The following is a 19,579-nucleotide window of genomic DNA, read 5'->3' on the forward strand; positions in this document are numbered from 1 at the left end:
ACCCATCCCCTCTCCCCCGACACACTCCTATTCTCTCTCCCCTTCACTCCCTCTTTCTTCCCCATCTCACCACCCCTCTCCTCATCTCCCCTCCGCCTCTCTCCCCTTCCCCTCTCTCCCCACTCCCCCTCATCCCTCCACTCTTTCCTCACCATCTCCCCACCCCTTTTACTCCCTCCTCTTTCCTCCCCATCTCACTACCTGTCTCCCCTTCCCCTCTCCTCTCACTCCCCATACTCTCAATCTCCCCTCTTCCTCCGATCACACTCCCCCTGCCCAGTCTCCCTCCTCCCACTTACCCCTCCCCTCTCCCTCCTCCCACTTACCCCTCCTCTCTCCCTCCTCCAATTCCTCTCCTTCCTACAATTCAGTTCATCATCACACCTCCATCCACTCCTTTGCCTCCATTCACCTGCCTCCCCTGAATGCCCCCGTTCCTCCCAATTCAAGTGCCGTCCCACTCTCCAGAGCCTCCAGCAGCAGGGCCACCTTTGACAGAACCTGCGACAAGTTTGCTCGACTACGTCAGGCCCAGAGTGGGGCCACCAGACCTGAGCCCCAGCAATGGCTGTACGGGAAGAATCTCATTAATGAGGTTCACTCAGCTGGCCTCCACCGCAGGCCTGTAACTGTGGGTCTCGACTCGGTCACACACCGCTATGTCTGGGCCAGGCCTCAGAAATGAGAACGCCCTCCCCCCGCTCAGCCGGGCCTCGAGTGAGGCTACCGATTCCACCAAGGCCTGGCATTGAAGTATGGGTCCAAAGTGGGCACAGGAGTGGGGCGGGGGGGGGGGTCTCTAATAAAGCTCCAAAGGCCAGATCCCCCAGTCTGGTCTTGGTTGAGGCCCACATCTGGTCCGCAGGCAACGATCCCCAGCAGGCCCGGGCCTCGAGTCGGATCCGAATCTGGGCATGAAGGCCTGTCCTTTCCCCTCATCACTGTGCGAAGGAGCGTCTAGCCGCTGATTCAGCCAAGAGCACCACAGTGACTGGAATACTTGGCACTGCCTTTAATTAGACTTTCTTTTACATTACTCAGGATTTGATATACCACATTTGTAGATCAGTGATAAATGCACCATACACAACGATACAATGGACAGGTTATACGATAGGTCTGGGGGAAAGAAGGCGGCGTTGGGTCTGCGACAGCTTTTGGGGTGATGCTGTGGAGCTGAAGGGGGCTGCTGATTCCTCCCTTCCTTTCTCTCTCTCTCTCTCTCTCTCTCTCTCGGAAGGGCTGGCCAGTCGGTGCACCGCGAGCCTCGCCCGCCGCTGGGGTTGGGCTCCCCGGGCCGCTCAGTGCTCCGTCCGCCGCCGGCCTTAGAGGTTCTGCGCGGGTGCGACTTACCAGCAGCGATCGCCCGCGGTCGGCGGGTTTAGCCCCCCCACCACTCACTACATGGCGGCGGGGAGAGAGTGGGCTGGGGGGGGGAAGGGGGTGGAGAGAGAAGGAGGGGGTAAATGGTGGGGGTGCAGAGGGGATAAGGAGGGGGAGAAGTATGGAGCTCCTCTCCCTTTCCCTTTTCTCTCTCTCTGCTTTCCTTCCCTTCTTTGCCTCTTTCCTCTCTCCCTCTCTGTCTGTCTGTCTCCCTCCCCCGTCCACCTCTCTCACCCCCTTTCCCCTCTCTCCCTCCCCGTCCACCTCTCTCCCTCTCCCTCCGTCCCCTCTCCCTCTCCCTCCGTCCCCTCTCTCTCTCTCCCCCATCCCCTCTCTCTCTCCCTCTTCCTCTGTGTCTCTCCCTCTTCCATTTTACACCCAACCACTCTTTCTCCTTTCCTCCTCCCTCTACTCTCTACCCCGCACCCCCATCCTCCTCTCTCCCCCTCCCGGAAAACCAGAGACAAATGGATGGGAGTGAGGAGAGGGGGGTAATTAAAGACTGCTGACCGGCGAGGGCAGGGCAGGGATTTGGGGGTTTAAGCCAGGCGACGGTGAAGATAGATTGCTGAGTCGAGGAAAGCGGGAGGGCGAGAGATGGCCGGGACAGGGAGATATTGGGGGGAGGGGGCTAGAGAGAGGATCAGAAAGAATTGGAGGAGGAGGTTAGGAGGGAGGGTGAGAAAGAATTGGAGGGAGAGGGAGGGATAGGTTAGGAGGGAGGGTCAGAAAGAATTGGAGGGGCGGGAGGGAGAGGATGAGAGGGTCAGAAAGAATTGGAGGGGAGGGATAGTGCGTGGGGAGAGAGCGGGAAGAGGTGAGAGAAGGTTTGAAAAGTTGGAGGTGCAATGCCATTGGAGAACGAGGGAGGGAGGAAAGAGAAGCAGGTTGAGGCTGAGGGAGAAAGGCGAGTGGGAAGGAAAGAGAGAGAACGGACAAAGGGGGAGGTGAGGATGGAGAGGAGTTAGGCACTGTACAAGGGCTGGTCACACTGACCCTGCCCGGAGACGGGGTGGGGGAGAGTGGAGTGGAGAGAGCGTCTGGCGGACTATTTGCGGTAGTTGCCGAACTGGATGGCCATCCTGTCAGTGACGCAGCGGAAGGTGGCCGGCTGGACATCCCAGTAATTGACGGGGTTGTTGAAGAGGCTGATGCCGTGGTAGGAGGCCCTCTTGAATCCGAAGCCGGTGGAGCAGAAGTCGTTGACGCCCACTTGGCTGATGTTGTTCGAGTGGAGATAGGCGACCTGCAGGGAGGGGGGAGATGGCATCAGAGTCGGGGCTTCACCGCGGCCCCTCCCGCAATGCAGTGATCTATCCTCACCGGTGCTCCCCCATGTCCACCCCTCCAGCGGCGCGGCACTCCCCCATCTCCGCCCCTCCAGCGGCGCGGCGCTCCCTCCTCACTGCCCTCCCGCAGCGCGCAAACTCGGCGGCGATTCAAGATTGCATATTGAAATGTATTTATCGAATAGACAGCGAAATGCGTCGTTTGCGTTAACAATCATCACGCCCGAGGGTGCGCTCGGGGCAGCCCGCAAGTGTCACTGCACATCCCGGCGCCAGCATAGCAAGCCCGCCGTGCTCGGCAAAACAACACAGACACAGCCCGCGGCCCCCGCCCCTCACCTGCAGGTACTTCATGTGGTTGAGTCCAGCTGGGACGCGGGTCAGCTCGTTGTGCTCCAGGTGGATCTCCCGCAGGTTCTGCAGAAACGCCAGGCTCCCGTTCTCGATCACCCGGATGTGGTTGAAGCCGAGACCCAACCTGCAGTGGGAAGAAACGCCGACACACGTTCACGCTCCCGCCGCTGGAGGCCGACTTCCCCGCTTTCCGGGAGGGTGAGCACGCGTGGATTATGTTGTGGGGTTGGAGAGAGCTCATCTGAGCGTTAGCACCTCGTGTGACCTGGCCTGGGTCCCGCATACAGTCACGATCAGGAAGGAGGAGGGGCAGGTAGTGTTGGGGAAACAGAGAGGCTGCAGAAGCACTTGGATTAGGAGAATGGGGAGCATATGAGGAGCGATTGAAGCCTCTGGGCCTTTACTCGCTGGAATTTAGAAGGAAGGAAGATCCCATTGAAAGCTATTGAATGTTCTATGGCCTCGACAGAGTTCAAATGGAATACAGTTTCGGGAAGTGTGTATGGTCACGCACTTTGGTCGAAGGACTATTTACACTTAGACTATTTTCTAAACGAGGAGAGCATTTTAAAAATCTGAAGTGCAAAGGGACTTTGCAGGATTCCCTGGTGGTTTATTTCCAGGCTGAGTTGGTGGTAATGAAGGCAAATGCAATGTTAGCATTCGTTTCGAGATGACTGGAATATGAAAACAAGGATGTAATGCTGAGGCTTTATAAAGCGTTGGTCAGACCACACCTGGAGTATTGTCAACTGTTCTGGGCTCCTTATCTAAGAAAGGATGTGCTGACATTGGAAAGTGTTCAAAGGAGGTTCATGAGAATGGTTCTGGTAATGATGGAGTTAACACATGAGGCATGATTGATGGATCTGGGCCTTTACCCACTGGAATTTAGAAGAATGAGGGAGGATTTTATTGAAACCTATTGAATGTTGAAAGGCCTCGATAGAGTGGATGTGGAGAGGATGTTTCCTTTGGTGAGGGAGTTGAGGACGAGGGGGCCTCAGAGCAGAGGGACGTCGATTTAGAATGGAGATGAGGAGGAATTCCTTTAGCTGGAGGACGGTGAATCAGTGGGATTTGTTGCCACAGGCAGGTGTGGGGGCCAGGTCACTGGGTGCATTTAAGGTTCATGGGTTTTTGATTAGTCAGGGTGTGAAAGGTTATGGGGAGAAGGTACGGGGATTAGGGTTGAGCTGGATAATAAATCAGCCATCCTTCCTCAGGAAGTTAAGGAGGTTTGACTTATTACTGAACACACTAACAAACTTCTACAGAGGTCCTGTTGAAAGTGTCTTGACTGGTGAATCCTGGTTAGGAATGGAAATTTGGACGTGTGGGGAGCTGCAGAGAATATTGGGCCCAGCTCAATATGTTATGGGTACATCTCACCCCCACCGTCGGTCATACCTACAGCAAGCACTGCCTGAAGAAGGCAACGTCCACCATCACCTGGGCCGTGCCATCTTCTCTCGGCTCCCGTCGGGCGGGGGGGGGCGGGTACAGAAGCCTGACCTGCCACACCACCAGGGTCAGGAACAGCGACTTCCCTTCAACCATTCGGTTCTTGAACCAACCGACACAACCCTAATCACTGCCTTGGCACAGCGACACTGGGCTAGAACGGACTTGGTGTTTTTGTTCAAATTGTGTTCTTTCTTGTAAAAATCGTGGATAATTTATGTAATTTTTTTTCTTGGGAAAGGTTCTGTCTCTGATGCAATATGCCTGTGACTCTGCTTCAAGTAAGTTTTTCATTGCACCCGTGTATATAACAATAAATAATTTTTACTTTGAAATTTCCCATGTCAACAGTCACGGGACAGTGCTCAGGTAGTCACCACATGGTGGCAGTACCACCCTGCTAACTTAACACTGATTGGGTGGCTGGCTTGTTCCTGATCTATCCTGGGATCCCTCTAACATCCCTAACTTGGTTAATTGGTTAATTATAGATACGGTGAAGACCTTGTCTTGCACACTGTTCATACGGATCAGATTATTACACAGTGCATTGAGGTAGAACAAGATAAAACAATAACAGAATGCAGAATAAAGTGCCAAACAAGAGAAGATCTGCAGATGCTGGAAATCCGAGCAACACACACAAAATGCTTGGAGGAACTCAGCAGGCCAGGCACCAGCTATGGAAAAGAGTACAATCGCTTTTCACCTCCATCCCCCACCAGGAAGGCCTCAAAGCTCTCCGTTTCTTTCTGGACACCAGACCCAACCAATTCCCCTCCACGAACACCACTCTCCTCCTCCTAGTGGAACTTGTCCTCACTCTTAATAATTTCTCCTTTGGTGCCTCCCACTTCCTTCAGACAAAAGGTGTAGCCATGGGCACTCGCATGGGTCCCAGCTATGTCTGCCTGTCTGTCAGCTATGTGGAACAGTCTGTGTTCCAAACCTACACTAGTGACCGTCCCGCACTTTTCCTACACTACATCGATGCTTCCTGGACCCATGTGGAGTTTGCCGACTTTTTCACCTTTGCCTCCAAATTCCTCTCCATTTTCAACACCTCCCTCCCTTTTCTCGATCTCTTTGTCTCTATCTGTGGAGACAGCTTATCTACCGATGTCTATTGTAAACCCGCAGACTCTCACAGCTACCTGGTCTATACCTCTTCCCACCCTGTTACTTGTAGAAACACCATCCCCTTCTCTCAGTTCCCCCCGTCTCCGCTGCATTTGCTCTCAGGCCGATGAGGCTTTTTATTCCAGAACGAAGGAGATGTCCTCCTCCTTCAAAGAAAGGGGCTTCCCTTCTTCCGCCATCAACGTGGCCCTCAACCACATCTCTTCCATTTCACGCACGCCTGCTCTCACCCCGTCCTCCCGCCAGGTCCTCACCTACTACCCCACCAGCCTCCGCGTCCAGGCATAATTCTCTGCAATACCCGCAATCTCCAATGGGATCCCACCACCAAGAACATCTTTCCCTCCCCCCCCTCACTTCCTGCTTTCCGCAGGGATCGCTCCCTACGCGACTCCCTTGTCCACTCGTCCCTCCCCACTGATCTTCCTCCTGGCACTTATCCTTGCAAGCAGAACAAGTGCTACACTTGCCCCTACACCACCTCGCTCAGTACCACTCAGGGCCCAAACAATCCCTCCAGGTGAGGCGACACTTCACCCGTGAATCTGTCAGGGTTATCTACTGTATCCGGTCCTGGTGTGGCCTCCTGTATATCGGTGAGACCTGACGTAGATAGGGGGATAGTTTCACTGAGCACCTATGCTCCGTCTGCCAGAAAAAATGGGGTCTCCCAGCGGCCAGCCATTTTAATTCCACTTCCCACTCCCATTCTGATATGTCAATCCATGGCCTCCTCTACTGTCGCGATGAGGAACAACACCTTATATTCCATCTGGGTGTCCAACCTGATGACATGAACATCAATTTCTGAACTTACGTTAATGCCCCCCCCCCACCTCCTCACCATTCCCCATCTCCTTTTCCCTCTTTCATCTTATCTCCTTGCCTGCCCATCACCTCCCTCTGGTGCTCCCCCCCCACACTTTTCTTTCTTCCATGACTTTCTGTCTTCTCCTATTAGAACCCCCCTTCTCCAGGCCTGTATCTCTTTCACCAGTCAACTTCCCAGCTCTTTGCTTCACCCTTCCCCTCCCGGTTTCACCTATCACCTTCCTCTCCTCCCCCCACCTACTAACTCTACTCCTCATCTTTTTTTTCTCCTGTCCTGCTGAGGGGTCTTCACCCGGAACATCGACCATAGATGCTGCCTGGCCTGCTGAGTTCCTCCCGCATTTTGTGTGTGTGTCACAGAATGAAGCGTAACTGTTACAGAGAGGATGCGGTGCAGGCAGATAATAGGGACAAGGGCCACGGAGAGGTAGATTGTGAGGTCAAGGGTCCGAGTTATTGTAGAAGAGGTCCATTACTGCGGGGTAGAAGCTGTCCCTGAGCCTGGTGGGACGGGCTTTCAGGCTTTTGTATCTTCTGCCCGATGGGAGGGGGGAGGAGGGAGAATGTCCGGGGTGAGTGGGGTCTTGGATTCTGCTGGCTGCTTTACCGGGGCAGAGGGAAATGCAGACACAGTCTGCGGAGGGGAGGCTGGTTTCCGCGATGGGCTGAGTGGTGTCCACAGCTCTCTGCGGTTCCTCGCGGTCACGGACAGAGCTGATGCCGTGCCGAGCCGTGATCAATCCCGATAGGATGCTTATTATGGTGCATCAATAAAAATTGGTGAGGGTCATATGATGGATTCCTTTAGCTTCTTGAGGAGGTAGAGGCTTCCCAGGCCACTAGATGGGTCAGTCCTCTTTGTATCTCCTCTGAGCCGCAGCGTTCCTTTCTCACCCCCGCCCCCGTGGCTCGACACTCCCTCCTCTCCGCCCCTCCCGCGGTACTCCCTCCTCTCCATCCCCACCCCAACACCTGCGGCGCGGAGCTTCCTTCTCTCCGCCCCGCCCATAGCACAGGACCCCCCCCCCACTTTCATCCCGCAGCACAGTGCTCCCTCTCTCCATTCCCTCCTACTCCTGCGGAGCGACGCTTCCTCCTCTCCGCCCCTCCCGCAGCATGGCAGGCTCTACACTCCCCCAACCCACGGTGCGGTGCCCCTCATCCCGCTCCCCTGTCCCACCTGTACAGCTGACTGTAACGGATGAGGTCTTCCAGCTCAATGGCCTGGATCTTGTTGTGGTCCAGGTGGAGTTCGTGGATGCTGTTGGGCAGATCTGCGATCAGACAATACCAGGCTGGTCAGTGGGTCCACTGTGCACTAGTATGACTCGTTAGCCCAAATGCCCGGCTTTCGTGTTGCAAAGAATATCAGACACATTTCTGCATGTGGGTCAGACACAGAGTGATGCTCCCTCTGCACTGTCCCATCACACACTCCTGGGGTCAGACACAGAGTGAAGCTCCCTCCACACCGTCCCATCACAGAATCCTGGGGTCAGACACAAAGTGAAGCTCCCTCCACACCATCCCATCACACACTCCCGGGGTCAGACACAGACTGAAGCTCCCTCCACACCGTCCCATCACACACTCCCGGGGTCAGACACGGAGTGAATCTCCCTCCACAGCATCCCGTCACAGAATCCTGGGGTCAGACACAAAGTGAAGCTCCCTCCACACCATCCCATCACACACCCCCGGGGTCAGACACAGAGTGAATTCCCTCCACAGCGTCCCGTCACAGAATCCTGGGGTCAGACACAAAGTGAATCTCCCTCTACACTGTCCCATCACACACTCCCGGGGTCAGAGACAGAGTGAAACTCCCACCACACTGTCCCATCACACACTCCCGGGGTCAGACACGGAGTGAAGTTGTTCCAACACCTCCTGTCCATCACACACTCCCGGGGTCAGACACGGAGTGAAGTTGTTCCAACACCTCCTGTCCATCATTGCCACCTCTCCAGGCACCTACTCACCTTTGGGAACGCCCGAAAGTTTTGCCTCTGAAATGCGGATGTAATTCAGCTTCAGACCATCGAAGGCTCCCTCTTCGAATCCCGAGTTCTCCAGAGGGTTCCCTCCCATCTCTGTCACGGGGACAGCAGTGTTGGATGTTAGTACAAGGTAAGAATCTCGCTTGTCTTGCACGTGGCATAAATGATTCCCCATTCAATGTAAAGACCCCAACAGCAAGCACTAGTGGCCGAACACCCCTGACTTATAGATAATGGAGAGGTAATGTGGCAGATGTGGAGTGCATGGTCTAACTTCACCAAGGGAAATGGAGAAGTCCCAAGGAACTGCTGACTTGTAGATGGGGGGAGGGTAATGTGGTGGATGCGGAGTGCATGGACTAACTCTACTCAGGAAAGTGTGAATTTTCCTGTCACATTTCAGATGCTTGAACTTGTTTATGGGACTCTATTATAGAGCATCCAACAGTCAGCAAGATTTAGAGGAGAAAATTTGTGGAGAAGTCGTAGACAGTTGCAAGAAAAATAAGTTTGTTTAACTTTCCACAAACTTACTGGGACTCTCCTCCTGTGAAAAGGCTGGGTGGGGAAAGAGTTCATCAGCTGTGTTCAGGAATGTTTCCTTAATCAATATACAGAGGTCCCATCGAGAGAGAGTGTGATCCTGAATCTCCAATGATGGACAAGACAGCTGACAGAAATGTGTGCAGGGGATCCAGTGAACATTTCAAGATAATTACGGAGAAGGGTAGGTCTGGTCCTCAGCTTGAGTTTCTAAATGGGAGGAAGGCCAGTTTTGATGGTCTCGGGAGGGATCTGGTAAAGATAGATTCCATTCTGGCAGGGGCCCGCTTGGCAAGGGAGAGGCGTTCAGCAGTGACATTTGAGAGAATGGAGTTTATGTTCCTATCAGAATAAAAGGCAAGGATATCACGTTTAGGGAGCCTTGGCTTTTCAGAGGTATTGAGTCTTTAGGTAAGAAGAAGAAGAAGGAGGTGCTTAGGAGAATCAATGGCATCTACGGCAACTCCTTTCCTTGCATCTTCAGAAACAGCTCTGTTTTCATCTTTAATATCGCTATTTTTCCCTTTCAGGGTTCTTTTGAAGATCCTGACTTGGAGTTACACACTGACTACGGTTCTTTGTGGGAACGGGGCCCCATCTTGGGGTTTCATGTATGGCCATTATTCGGTATGCCAAGGATGCGGTCTAAGAGTTTCACTCGCCTTTGGTGGACCAAGATCTCGTGGCTCTGGAGATGGGGGTTGGGGGGGGGTGGATTGGAGGTCGGTGTCTGGGCAGGAGATACGTGTGTCATGGGAGATGGAAGATGTAAGGCTGTTTGCCCAGAGACCCAAGATATTTGGGCACAGAGGTCGGAAAAAGTGACACAATGTACTTTTAACATCGTAAACCAGCGAGTTGATTGTTATGCCTCCTCTCTCACTGTGAAGAAGAGACACCTCTTTTTTCCTTATTAGGGAGAGAGAGAGCCTGTGGTATGTCAAATACCGGGTGAACAAGTAGTCTTTGGAGTACTGCAAGTCTGTGTCTTTTCTGTTGCTTTGCTCACACTTGAGTGCTTGGTGGTGGGTCCTGATGCAGTTTTTTTTGCCGGTGGAGGTAAGGGGGGATCATTGCTTGCTGCGGGAGGGAGGGGGGAGTGGGGGGTTAGTTTGGAGTTCTAACATTTAATTGTCATTCATTCTTTGGGACACTCCTGTTTTTGTGGATGTTTGTGAAGAAAAAGCAATTCAGGATGTATATTGTATACACTTCTCTGACATTAAATGTACCTTTAATATCACAGAGGCAGGAAGGAACAAATGAGGTACTTGAGGAGTATAAGAGATGCAAACAGAGGGAAATCAGGAGAGATCTGGAAATACAGATCCCCATTTCCTTGAAAGTGGTGTCACAGCTGGATAGGGTCGTAAAGAGAGCCTCTGGCATACTGACCTTCATAAATCAAAGCACTGAGTACAGGAGTTGGGATGCTGAAGTTGCATAAGACATCGGTAGTAACAAATGTCCTCCCAGAGGACCACAATCTTGTCGTAGGGCTCGGAGGCTTGCGTGCCTCAGTGACCTGGAGAGCGACGTTGGCTGGAGTCAGGGCTTTATGCTTTGGCTCTTGGTAGGGTCACCCATGCCAAAACAGGTCAAAGGGTAGAGGCCAGACTAAGAGTGGCCCACCGGTCCTCCAGGTTCACTCAAGGCCAACAACCCTGACTGGTCAAATAAATAAAACTTAAGGGATGCTTGATTTTGTTAGTCGAGGCGTTCAGTTCAAAAGTCAAGAGATTATGTTGCAACTTTATAAAACTCTGGTTTGGCCACATCTGGAGTATTGCATGGCCGCCCCTCTCTAGGAATGACTTGAGGATTTGGAGAGGGGGCAGCAGAATGCTGCCTGGTTTAGAGGGCATGCGCTACCACAAGAGGCTGGATAAACTTAGTCTGTTCTCTTTTGAATGGCGAAGGCCGGGGGGAGATCTAATAGAGGTTTATAAGATTATGAGAGGCATGGATAGAGTAGATAGGGAGTATCTTGTGCCCAGGTTTGAAATGTCTAATACCAGAGGGCAGGCATTGAAGGTGAGAGGGGGTAGGTTCATACGGGATGTGAGGGGTAGGTTTTTTACTCAGAGAATGTTATGGTGGTAGAGGCAAATACATTAGGGACTTTTAAGTGATGTTTAGATGGGCGCATGAATATAAGAATGATCTGGTCCCAACATATCGATGTAGTTATAAAGAAGGCAAGACAGCGGCTATATTTTATTAGGAGTTTGAAGAGATCTGGCATGTCAACAAATACAGTCAAAAACTTCTGCTGTACCATGGAGAGCATTCTGACAGGCTGCATCACTGTCTGGTATGGAGGGGCGACTGCACAGGACCGAAAGAAGCTGCAGAGGGTTGTAAATCTAGTCAGCTCCTTCTCAGGCAAAGTACCCAGGACATCTTTAGGGAGCAGTGTCTCAGAAAGGCAGTGCCCAGTATTAAGGACCTCCAGCACCCTTTTCTCACTGTTACCATCAGCTAGGAGGTACAGAAGCCTGAAGGCACACAATCAGCGATTCAGGAACAGCTTCTTCCCCTCTGCCATTCAATTCCTAAGTGGACATTGAATCTTTGGACACTACCTCACTTTTTAAAAACAATATACAATATTTCTGTTTTTGCACGATTTTTAAAATCTATTGAATTCACATATTTGTTTATTTTTTTTCTTTGCTGGATTATGTATTGCATTTGTTTACAAATTTCACGTTACATGCTGGTGATAATTCACCTGATTCCGGTTCTGGATGTTGGGATTAGTTTTTTTTGGGTGTGTTTGATTTACTCTTTAGCTGGTCCAGCCCAACATTGTGGGCCGAAGGGCCTGTTACTGTACTGTACCGTTCTATGTTCCATGTAAAAACTGTTAAAAAGAAACAGCAATGGAGAGTCCTTCTATGTCTGAGTGGCCAAGGATAGACAGAGATGGAGGCCCTTCATTTCTGCCCTAAATGGCAGGAAAGATACCAATTGAAAGAGATGCAGAGAAAATTTACAAGGATGTTGCCGGGATGTTGCGTTACAGGGAAAGGTTGAATAGGCTACGACTTTATTTTCCAGAGCATAGGAGAATGAGAGGAGATTTGATAGAGGTATACAAAATTATGAGGGGTACAGACAGGGTAAATGCAAGCCGGCTTTTTCCAGTGAAATCAGCGACACAAGAGATTCTCTGGAGGCTGGACACCCAGAGGAACGCACACATAATGCTGGGGGAGCTTGGCATTTTCTGTGAGTTTCCTCCACTGAAGACGAGTGCAATCAGAACTAGAGTGCGTGGGCTCACTCCACCCGGGTAGGTGGGGAGTGTCCTGTCACCCTCCTGACTTGTAGATGTGGGAAAGGTAATGCGGCGGATGCAGAGTGCATGGACTAACTCCACCCGGGTAGGTGGGGAGTGTCCTGTCACCCTCTTGACTTGTAGATGTGGGCAAGGTAATGCGGCGGATGCAGAGTGCACGGACTAACTCCACCCGGGTAGGTGAGGAGTGGGAAGGAAGGGGTTTGGTTTTCTTGTCACTCACCGATACAGTTCATGCTTTTAAGCCCTCGGAAGGCCTCCTTGGGAACCTTGGTGATGTGGTTATCGTGAATCCTGAGCTCAACCAGGGACCGAGGCAGATTCTTGGGGATTTCCACCAGGGCGTTCTTGGACATGTACAATTTCTGGATGGAGACCAGTGGCTGAAACGCTCTAGGATGGACCTTTTTGATCTTGTTATTGACCAGGTACAGTGCCTGGGTGGTGAAGACAGAGAGATGAGATCCCTCTTCGTCGCCCCACCCACAGCAAGGGGTTCCCCTCTCACCGGCCCTCTCGCAGCCCGGCGCTCCCTCCTCACCACACCTTTGCTGGGGCTCCCTCTCACAATTCACTCCCACACTGCGGCGCTCCCTCCTCACTGCCCCTCCCACAGTACTCCCCCTTCTCTGCCCCCTCCCACAGTACTCCCTCTTCTCTGCTCCCTCCCACAGTACTCCCTCCTCACTGCCCCCTCCCACAGTACTCCCTCCTCACTGCCCCCTCCCACAGTACTCCCTCCTTGTTGGCCCATCTGCAGACTAGTGCTCCTTCCTTCCTCCCACCATCCTATAACGCAGCATTCCCTCCTCAACCCCTCCACAATGCTCCCTCCTCACCCCCTCCACAATGCTCCCTCCTCACCCCCTCCACAATGCTTCCTCCTCACTCTCCACAATGCTCCCTCCTCACCCCCTCCACAACACTCCGTCTTCACCCCCTCCCACAACATTCCCTCCTCACCCCCTCCCACAACATTCCCTCCTCACCCCCTCCACAACGCTCCCTCCTCACCCCCTCCACAACGCTCCCTCCTCACCCCCTCCACAGCATTCCCTCCTCACCCCCTCCACAGCGTTCCTTCCTCACCCCCTCCCACAGCATTCCCTCCTCATTCCCTCAACAGCATTCCCTCCTTACTGTCACTCCCACAGCACTTCCTCTTCACCCTCTCCCACAGCTCTCCCTCCTCACTGCCCCTCCAACAGCGTTCCCTCCTCACCGCCCCTCCCAGTGTGTTCTCTCCTCACCCCCTCCCGCAGTGCTCCCACCTCTCCGCCCCTCTCACAGCATCAACATAAACAGAAATTTGACACGGCGTTTGAGCGTCAGGAAACCCTTACGTAAAGTTTGCCGAGGTTTTTAAAATCTTTTTCCTTAATCTCGGTGATCTTGTTGTTCTGAAGATCCAGTAAAGTCGTGTCACTGGGAATGTTGGCCGGAACCTCCTTCAGTCCTGGTGAGAGAGAAGACAACAGGTTCATGTCCCTGTGTAGACAATGGGTACAATCAATCGGTTCCCTGCAAGTTCACCCCTGAATGATTAGGATCTGGGGAATGTTGTACAACAGAGGGATTTCCTTGAAAATAAAACCTGACCTCCACTCCTGGGAAGCTTTGACACTCTTGAGGAGGAGGGTTTGGGGTGTCAGAGGCAACCCCGATATCACATATTGAGATTGTGCAGAGGGCCTGAGTTCTGGAGGACAGAAGTTACAACGGGGAGCAGGTCAGCTTTGATCTGGAGACACTTCCCGACGGAAGAGAAACTTGGACTATGGAAGCCCGTCACTTTGCACACTGTTCTCTGGGCCTCGACATTGAATGTCCATCGGACATTGTTGGAGAGCGCACAGCTGGTGGTGACCACTAGGGGGAAGCAAAGACCCACAGCCAACTTCTCCCTGTGGCCTGTCCTGTTAACCCCCTCCTCGCCAAACAGATGACACTAAAACAGGCAGTGGAAATCAAAGATAAAGTAAATTTATTATCTAATTATGTACACTGAGTGGCCACATTATTGGACACCTGCTCTACCTAATAAAGTGGCCGCTGAGGTACATTCGTGGCATTTCACTGCCGTAGCCCACCCACTTCAATGTTTGGTCTGTTGAACTCCGCTGTTGTGAGAGCGTAAGGCCTCCATCGATCATGCACGCTGCATCCTAACTGTCTCGATATGCAGACTGGACAGTACAATACGGAGAGCAGGCTGTTGCCCATGCATCAAGCTTGGCCCCTCTGCGCATCTGGCGAGCCCAAAGGAGTGGTACAGACCAGTTCAGCTTGGCACCAGCAGCGAGACAGGAGTTGCCAGTCAGCATTGAACTCAGTGTAAGAGTTCACTGTGTGTCAATGCAAGGAGCATTCATAACAAGGTGGATGAATTAAAAGTGCAGATTGTTATTAATGATTATGATATAGTTGGGATCACAGAGACATGGCTCCAGGGTGACTAAGGATGGGAGCTCAACATTCAAGGATATTCAATATTCAGGAGGGATAGACATGAAAGAAAAGGAGGTGGGGTGACATTGCTGGTTAGAGAGGAGATTAACGCAATAGAAAGGAAGGACATTAGCCGGGAGGATGTGGAATCGATATGGGTCGAGCTGCATAACACTAAGGGGCAGAAAACACTGGTGGGAGTTGTGTACAGACCACCTAACAGTAGTAGTGAGGTTGGGGATGACGTTAAACAGGAAATTAGAAATGTGTGCAATAAAGGAACAGCAGTTATAATGGGTGACTTCAATCTATATATAGATTGGGTGAATCCAATTGGTAAGGGTGCTGAGGAAGAGGATTTCTTGGAATGTATGCGGGATGGTTTTTTGAACCAACATGTTGAGGAAACAACTAGAGAGCAGGCTATTCCAGACTGGGTATTGAGCAATGAGGAAGGGTTAATTAGCAATCTTGTCAAGAGAGGCCCCTTGGGTAAGAGTGACCATAACATGGTGGAATTCTTCATTAAGATGGAGAGTGACATAGTTAATTCAGAAACAAAGGTTCTGAATTTAAAGAAGGGTAACTTTGAAGGTATGAGACATGAATTAGCTAAGATAGACTGGCAAATGACACTTAAAGGGTTGACGGTGGATATGCAATGGCAAGCATTTAAAGATCGCATGGATGAACTACAACAATTGTTCATCCCAGTTTGGCAAAAGAATAAATCAAGGAAGGTAGTGCACCCGTGGCTGACAAGAGAAATTAGGGATAGTATCAATTCCAAAGAAGAAGCATACAAATTAGCCAGAAAAAGCAGCTCACCTGAGGACTGGGAGAAATTCAGAGTCCAGCAGAGGAGGACAAAGGGTTTAATTAGGAAAGGGAATAAAGATTATGAGAGAAAACTGGCAGGGAACATAAAAACTGACTGTAAAAGCTTTTATAGATATGTGAAAAGAAAAAGACTGGTAAAGACAAATGTAGATCCCTTACAGACAGAAACAGGTGAATTGATTATGGGGAGCAAGGACATGGCAGACCAGTTGAATAACTACTTTGGTTCTGTCTTCACTAAGGAGGACATAAATAATCTTCCGGAAATAGTAGGGGACAAAGGGTCCAGTGAGATGGAGGAACTGAGCGAAATACATGTTAGTAGGGAAGTGGTGTTAGGTAAATTGAAGGGATTAAAGGCAGATAAATCCCCAGGGCCAGATGGTCTGCATCCCAGAGTGCTTAAGGAAGTAGCCCAAGAAATAGTGGATGCAAGAGTGATAATTTTTCCAAACTCTTTAGATTCTGGACTAGTTCCTGAGGATTGGAGGGTGGCTAATGTAACCCCGCTTTTTAAAAAAGGAGGGAGAGAGAAACCGGGGAATTATAGACCGGTTAGCCTAACATCGGTGGTGGGGAAAATGCTAGAGTCAGTTATCAAATGTGTGATAACAGCACATTTGAAAAGTGGTGAAATCATCGGACAAAGTCAGTGTGGATTTGTGAAAGGAAAATCATGTCTGACGAATCTCATAGAATTTTTTGAGGATGTAACTAGTAGAGTGGATAGGGGAGAACCGTGGATGTGGTATATTTGGATTTTCAAAAAGCAAGGTCCCACACAGGAGATTAGTGTGCAAACTTAAAGCACACAGTATTGGAGGTAAGGTATTGATGTGGATAGAGAATTGGTTGGCAGACAGGAAGCAAAGAGTGGGAATAAATGGGACCTTTTCAGAATGGCAGGCAGTTACTAGGGGGGTACCGCAAGGCTCAGTGCTGGGACCCCAGTTGTTTACAATATATATTAATGACTTAGATGAGGGAATTAAATGAAGCATCTCCAAGTTTGCGGATGACTTGAAGCTGGGCGGCAGTGTTAGCTGTGAGTAGGATGCTAAGAGGATGCAGGGTGACTTGGATAGGTTAGGTGAGTAGGCAAATTCATGGCAGATGCAATTTAATGTGGATAAATGTGAGGTTATCCACTTTGGTGGCAAAAACAGGAAAACAGATTATTATCTGAATGGTGGCCGATTAGGAAAAGGGGAGGTGCAACGAGACCTGGGTGTCATTATACACCAGTCATTGAAAGTGGGCATGCAGGTACAACAGACGGTGAAAAAGGCGAACGGTATGCTGGCATTTATAGCAAGAGGATTCGAGTACAGGAGCAGGGAGGTACTACTGCAGTTGTACAAGGCCTTGGTGAGACCATACCTGGAGTATTGTGTGCAGTTTTAGTCCCCTAATCTGAGGAAAGACATCTTTGCCATAGAGGGAGTACAAAGAAGGTTCACCAGATTGATTCCTGGGATGGCAGGACTTTCATATGAAGAAAGACTGGATGAACTGGGCTTGTACTCGTTGGAATTTAGAAGATTGAGGGGGAATCTGATTGAAACATATAAGATCCTAAAGGGATTGGACAGGCTAGATGCAGGAAGATTGTTCCCGATGTTGGGGAGGTCCAGAACGAGGGGTCACAGTTTGAGGATAGAGGGGAAGCCTTTTAGGACCGAGATTAGAAGAAACTTCTTCACATAGAGAGTGGTGAATCTGTGGAATTCTCTGCCACAGGAGACAGTTAAGGCCAGTTCATTGGCTATATTTAAGAGGGAGTTAGATATGGCCCTTGTGGCTACGGGGATCAGGGGGTATGGAGGGAAGGCTGGTACAAGGTTCTGAGTTGGATGATCAGCCATAATCATACTGAATGGCAGTGCAGGCTCGAAGGGCCGAATGGTCTACTCCTGCACCTATTTTCTATGTTTCTATGTTTCTAAGACTGCCTTAAGGGACTCCAGCTTCAGATTTTACCCTCAGAGTTTACTCCCGAGCCTTCCCGGTAGACACAAGGCAGTGGAGGTTTGAGATTGGAGTTTTCCTAGGAAGATGAACCACGGCTGATGGGCCCATCTGCCTGAAGCGACTGGTTTTAAAGTGCCAGTGACCTGCCTTTGCCCCTTCTCCTGTCAATAGAAATGGTTCAGCCATGCTGAGAATATAGGCCACACATGAAGGCCAGGAGCTGGACTTGGTTGTCAGAGGCTATTTGAGGTGCATACCATTGGGAGCATTTAATAGGTAGTGGAGGCTTGTCCCCATTACCATCCCCGGCTATAACAACTGTTCTAATGTGGGGTTGTTTGAGTTACTGTTGCCTTCATGTCAGATTGAACCAGTCTGGCCATTCTCCTCCGACCTCTCTCATTAACGAGGCGTTTTCGCCCACAGAACTGTCGCTCACTGGATTTTGTTTTTGATTCTCTGTAAACTCTAGGGACAGTTGTGCATGAAAATCTCAGGAGATCTGAGATACTCAAACCACCCCACCTGGCACCAACAAGTACTCTACGGTCAAAGTCACTGAGGTCACAGTTCTTCCCCCATTCTGATGTTTGGTCTGAACAACAACTGAACCTCTTGGCCATGTCTGTATGCTTTAGTGGTCAAGTCCTTGAAAGTGAGACTGTAGGTTGCGGAATCAATTCAGTGTAGAGGTGAGTGAAGTTATCCACACCGGTTCAGCAGCCTGATGGTTGTAGGCTAGGAACTGTTCCTGAACCTGGTGCCACTGACAGTGAAGGCGGTTTACCAGACTTACAAGGGGGATCTCGATCAGCTGGGTAAGTGCGCTGAGGGACGGCAGGTGGAGTTTAATTCAGATAAGAGTGAGGTGTTGCAGTTTGGGAAGGGAAACAAGGACATTCACAGTGAACAGTGGGGCCCTGGGGAGTGCTGTAGACCGGGAGCCCCAGGGGTTCAGGTACACAGTTCTCTGAAAGTGGCATCACAGGTAGACCAGGCGGTGAAGAAGGTGCAAAGGAGGCTGCACTGGGAGCACAGATAATCTCCATAACCTTTCCCATCTCCATCTGACACAAGGACTGCTCTGCACGTGATTCCCTTGTCATTTCGTCCCTCTCTTAACCCTGCACGCAACGCAATGCCACACCTCCTCCCTCACCTCCATCCAGAGCCACAAACAGTCCCTCCAGGTGAGGCAACACTGCTGTGTCCGGTGTTCCTCTACATCGGTGAGACCCAACGGGGACTGGGTCGACTGCTTCATCGAGCGACTTCGCTCTGTCTGCCGCCAAAGGCAGGATTTACTGGTGGCCATCCATTTTAATTTGATTTCCCGTTCGGACGTGCTGGTGCACGGCCTCCTCTACTGCCACCATGAGGCCAAACGCAGGTTGGAGGAACAATGCCTCACTTTCTGTCTGGTAGCCTCCAACCTGATGGCACGAACATTAATTTCTCCAACTTCCCTCCTCTCCATTGCCCTCTCATTCCCCTCGCACCCCTTCTCTTTTCCTCTCCTACCTATCACTTCCCTTCTGTGCCCCCTCTCCCTTTCTCCCATGGTCCACTCTCCTCCCCGATCAGATTCCCCCTTCTGCAGCTCTTTACCTCTTCTGCCTATCACCTCCCAGCTTCTTACTTCACCCCTACTCTCACACTCATCTTCCCCCTCACCTATCACCTGCCAGCTTGTACTCTTTCCCTCACCTCCCATCTTCTTATTCTGGCTTTCTACCCCCTTCCTTTCCAGTCCCGATGAAGGGTCTCGGCCCGAAACGGCGAATGATTATTAACCTCCATAGTTGCTGCCTGACCTGCTGAGTTCCACCAGCATTTTACTTGTGTTGTCCGAGGACGCAAGGCCGACGGTGACCACCAGGGGGCAGGAAAGCACCATGATCAACTACCCCCTGCGTCTAGTCCCGGTTACCCCCTCCTGAACAAACAGGAGAGTCTAAATCAGCATTTATTGTGTGGGGAGGGGGAATCTCGATCAGCCGAGGAATAGCAGA

General features: G+C 51.1%; 1 protein-coding gene across 2 annotated transcripts in view; it reads right to left on the minus strand.

Annotated features, from left to right (window-relative positions):
- Nucleotides 1-988: 988 nt before the first annotated feature.
- bgnb (biglycan b) overlaps nucleotides 989-19,579 on the minus strand; it is a 60,061-nt gene continuing 41,470 nt past the window's right edge. For both annotated transcript variants that reach the window (XM_063034740.1, XM_063034741.1), the window contains exons 3-8: nucleotides 13,652-13,764; nucleotides 12,532-12,745; nucleotides 8,444-8,554; nucleotides 7,642-7,735; nucleotides 3,012-3,150; nucleotides 989-2,629 (exon numbers count right to left, since the gene is read on the minus strand). In XM_063034740.1, the coding sequence (XP_062890810.1) occupies nucleotides 2,432-2,629; nucleotides 3,012-3,150; nucleotides 7,642-7,735; nucleotides 8,444-8,554; nucleotides 12,532-12,745; nucleotides 13,652-13,764 (869 nt within the window). In that variant the 3' untranslated portion in view covers nucleotides 989-2,431. The remainder of the gene's footprint in view (nucleotides 2,630-3,011; nucleotides 3,151-7,641; nucleotides 7,736-8,443; nucleotides 8,555-12,531; nucleotides 12,746-13,651; nucleotides 13,765-19,579) is intronic.

The sequence above is a fragment of the Mobula hypostoma genome, chromosome 28, assembly GCF_963921235.1.
Source record: "Mobula hypostoma chromosome 28, sMobHyp1.1, whole genome shotgun sequence".
Taxonomy (NCBI): Eukaryota; Metazoa; Chordata; class Chondrichthyes; order Myliobatiformes; family Myliobatidae; genus Mobula; species Mobula hypostoma.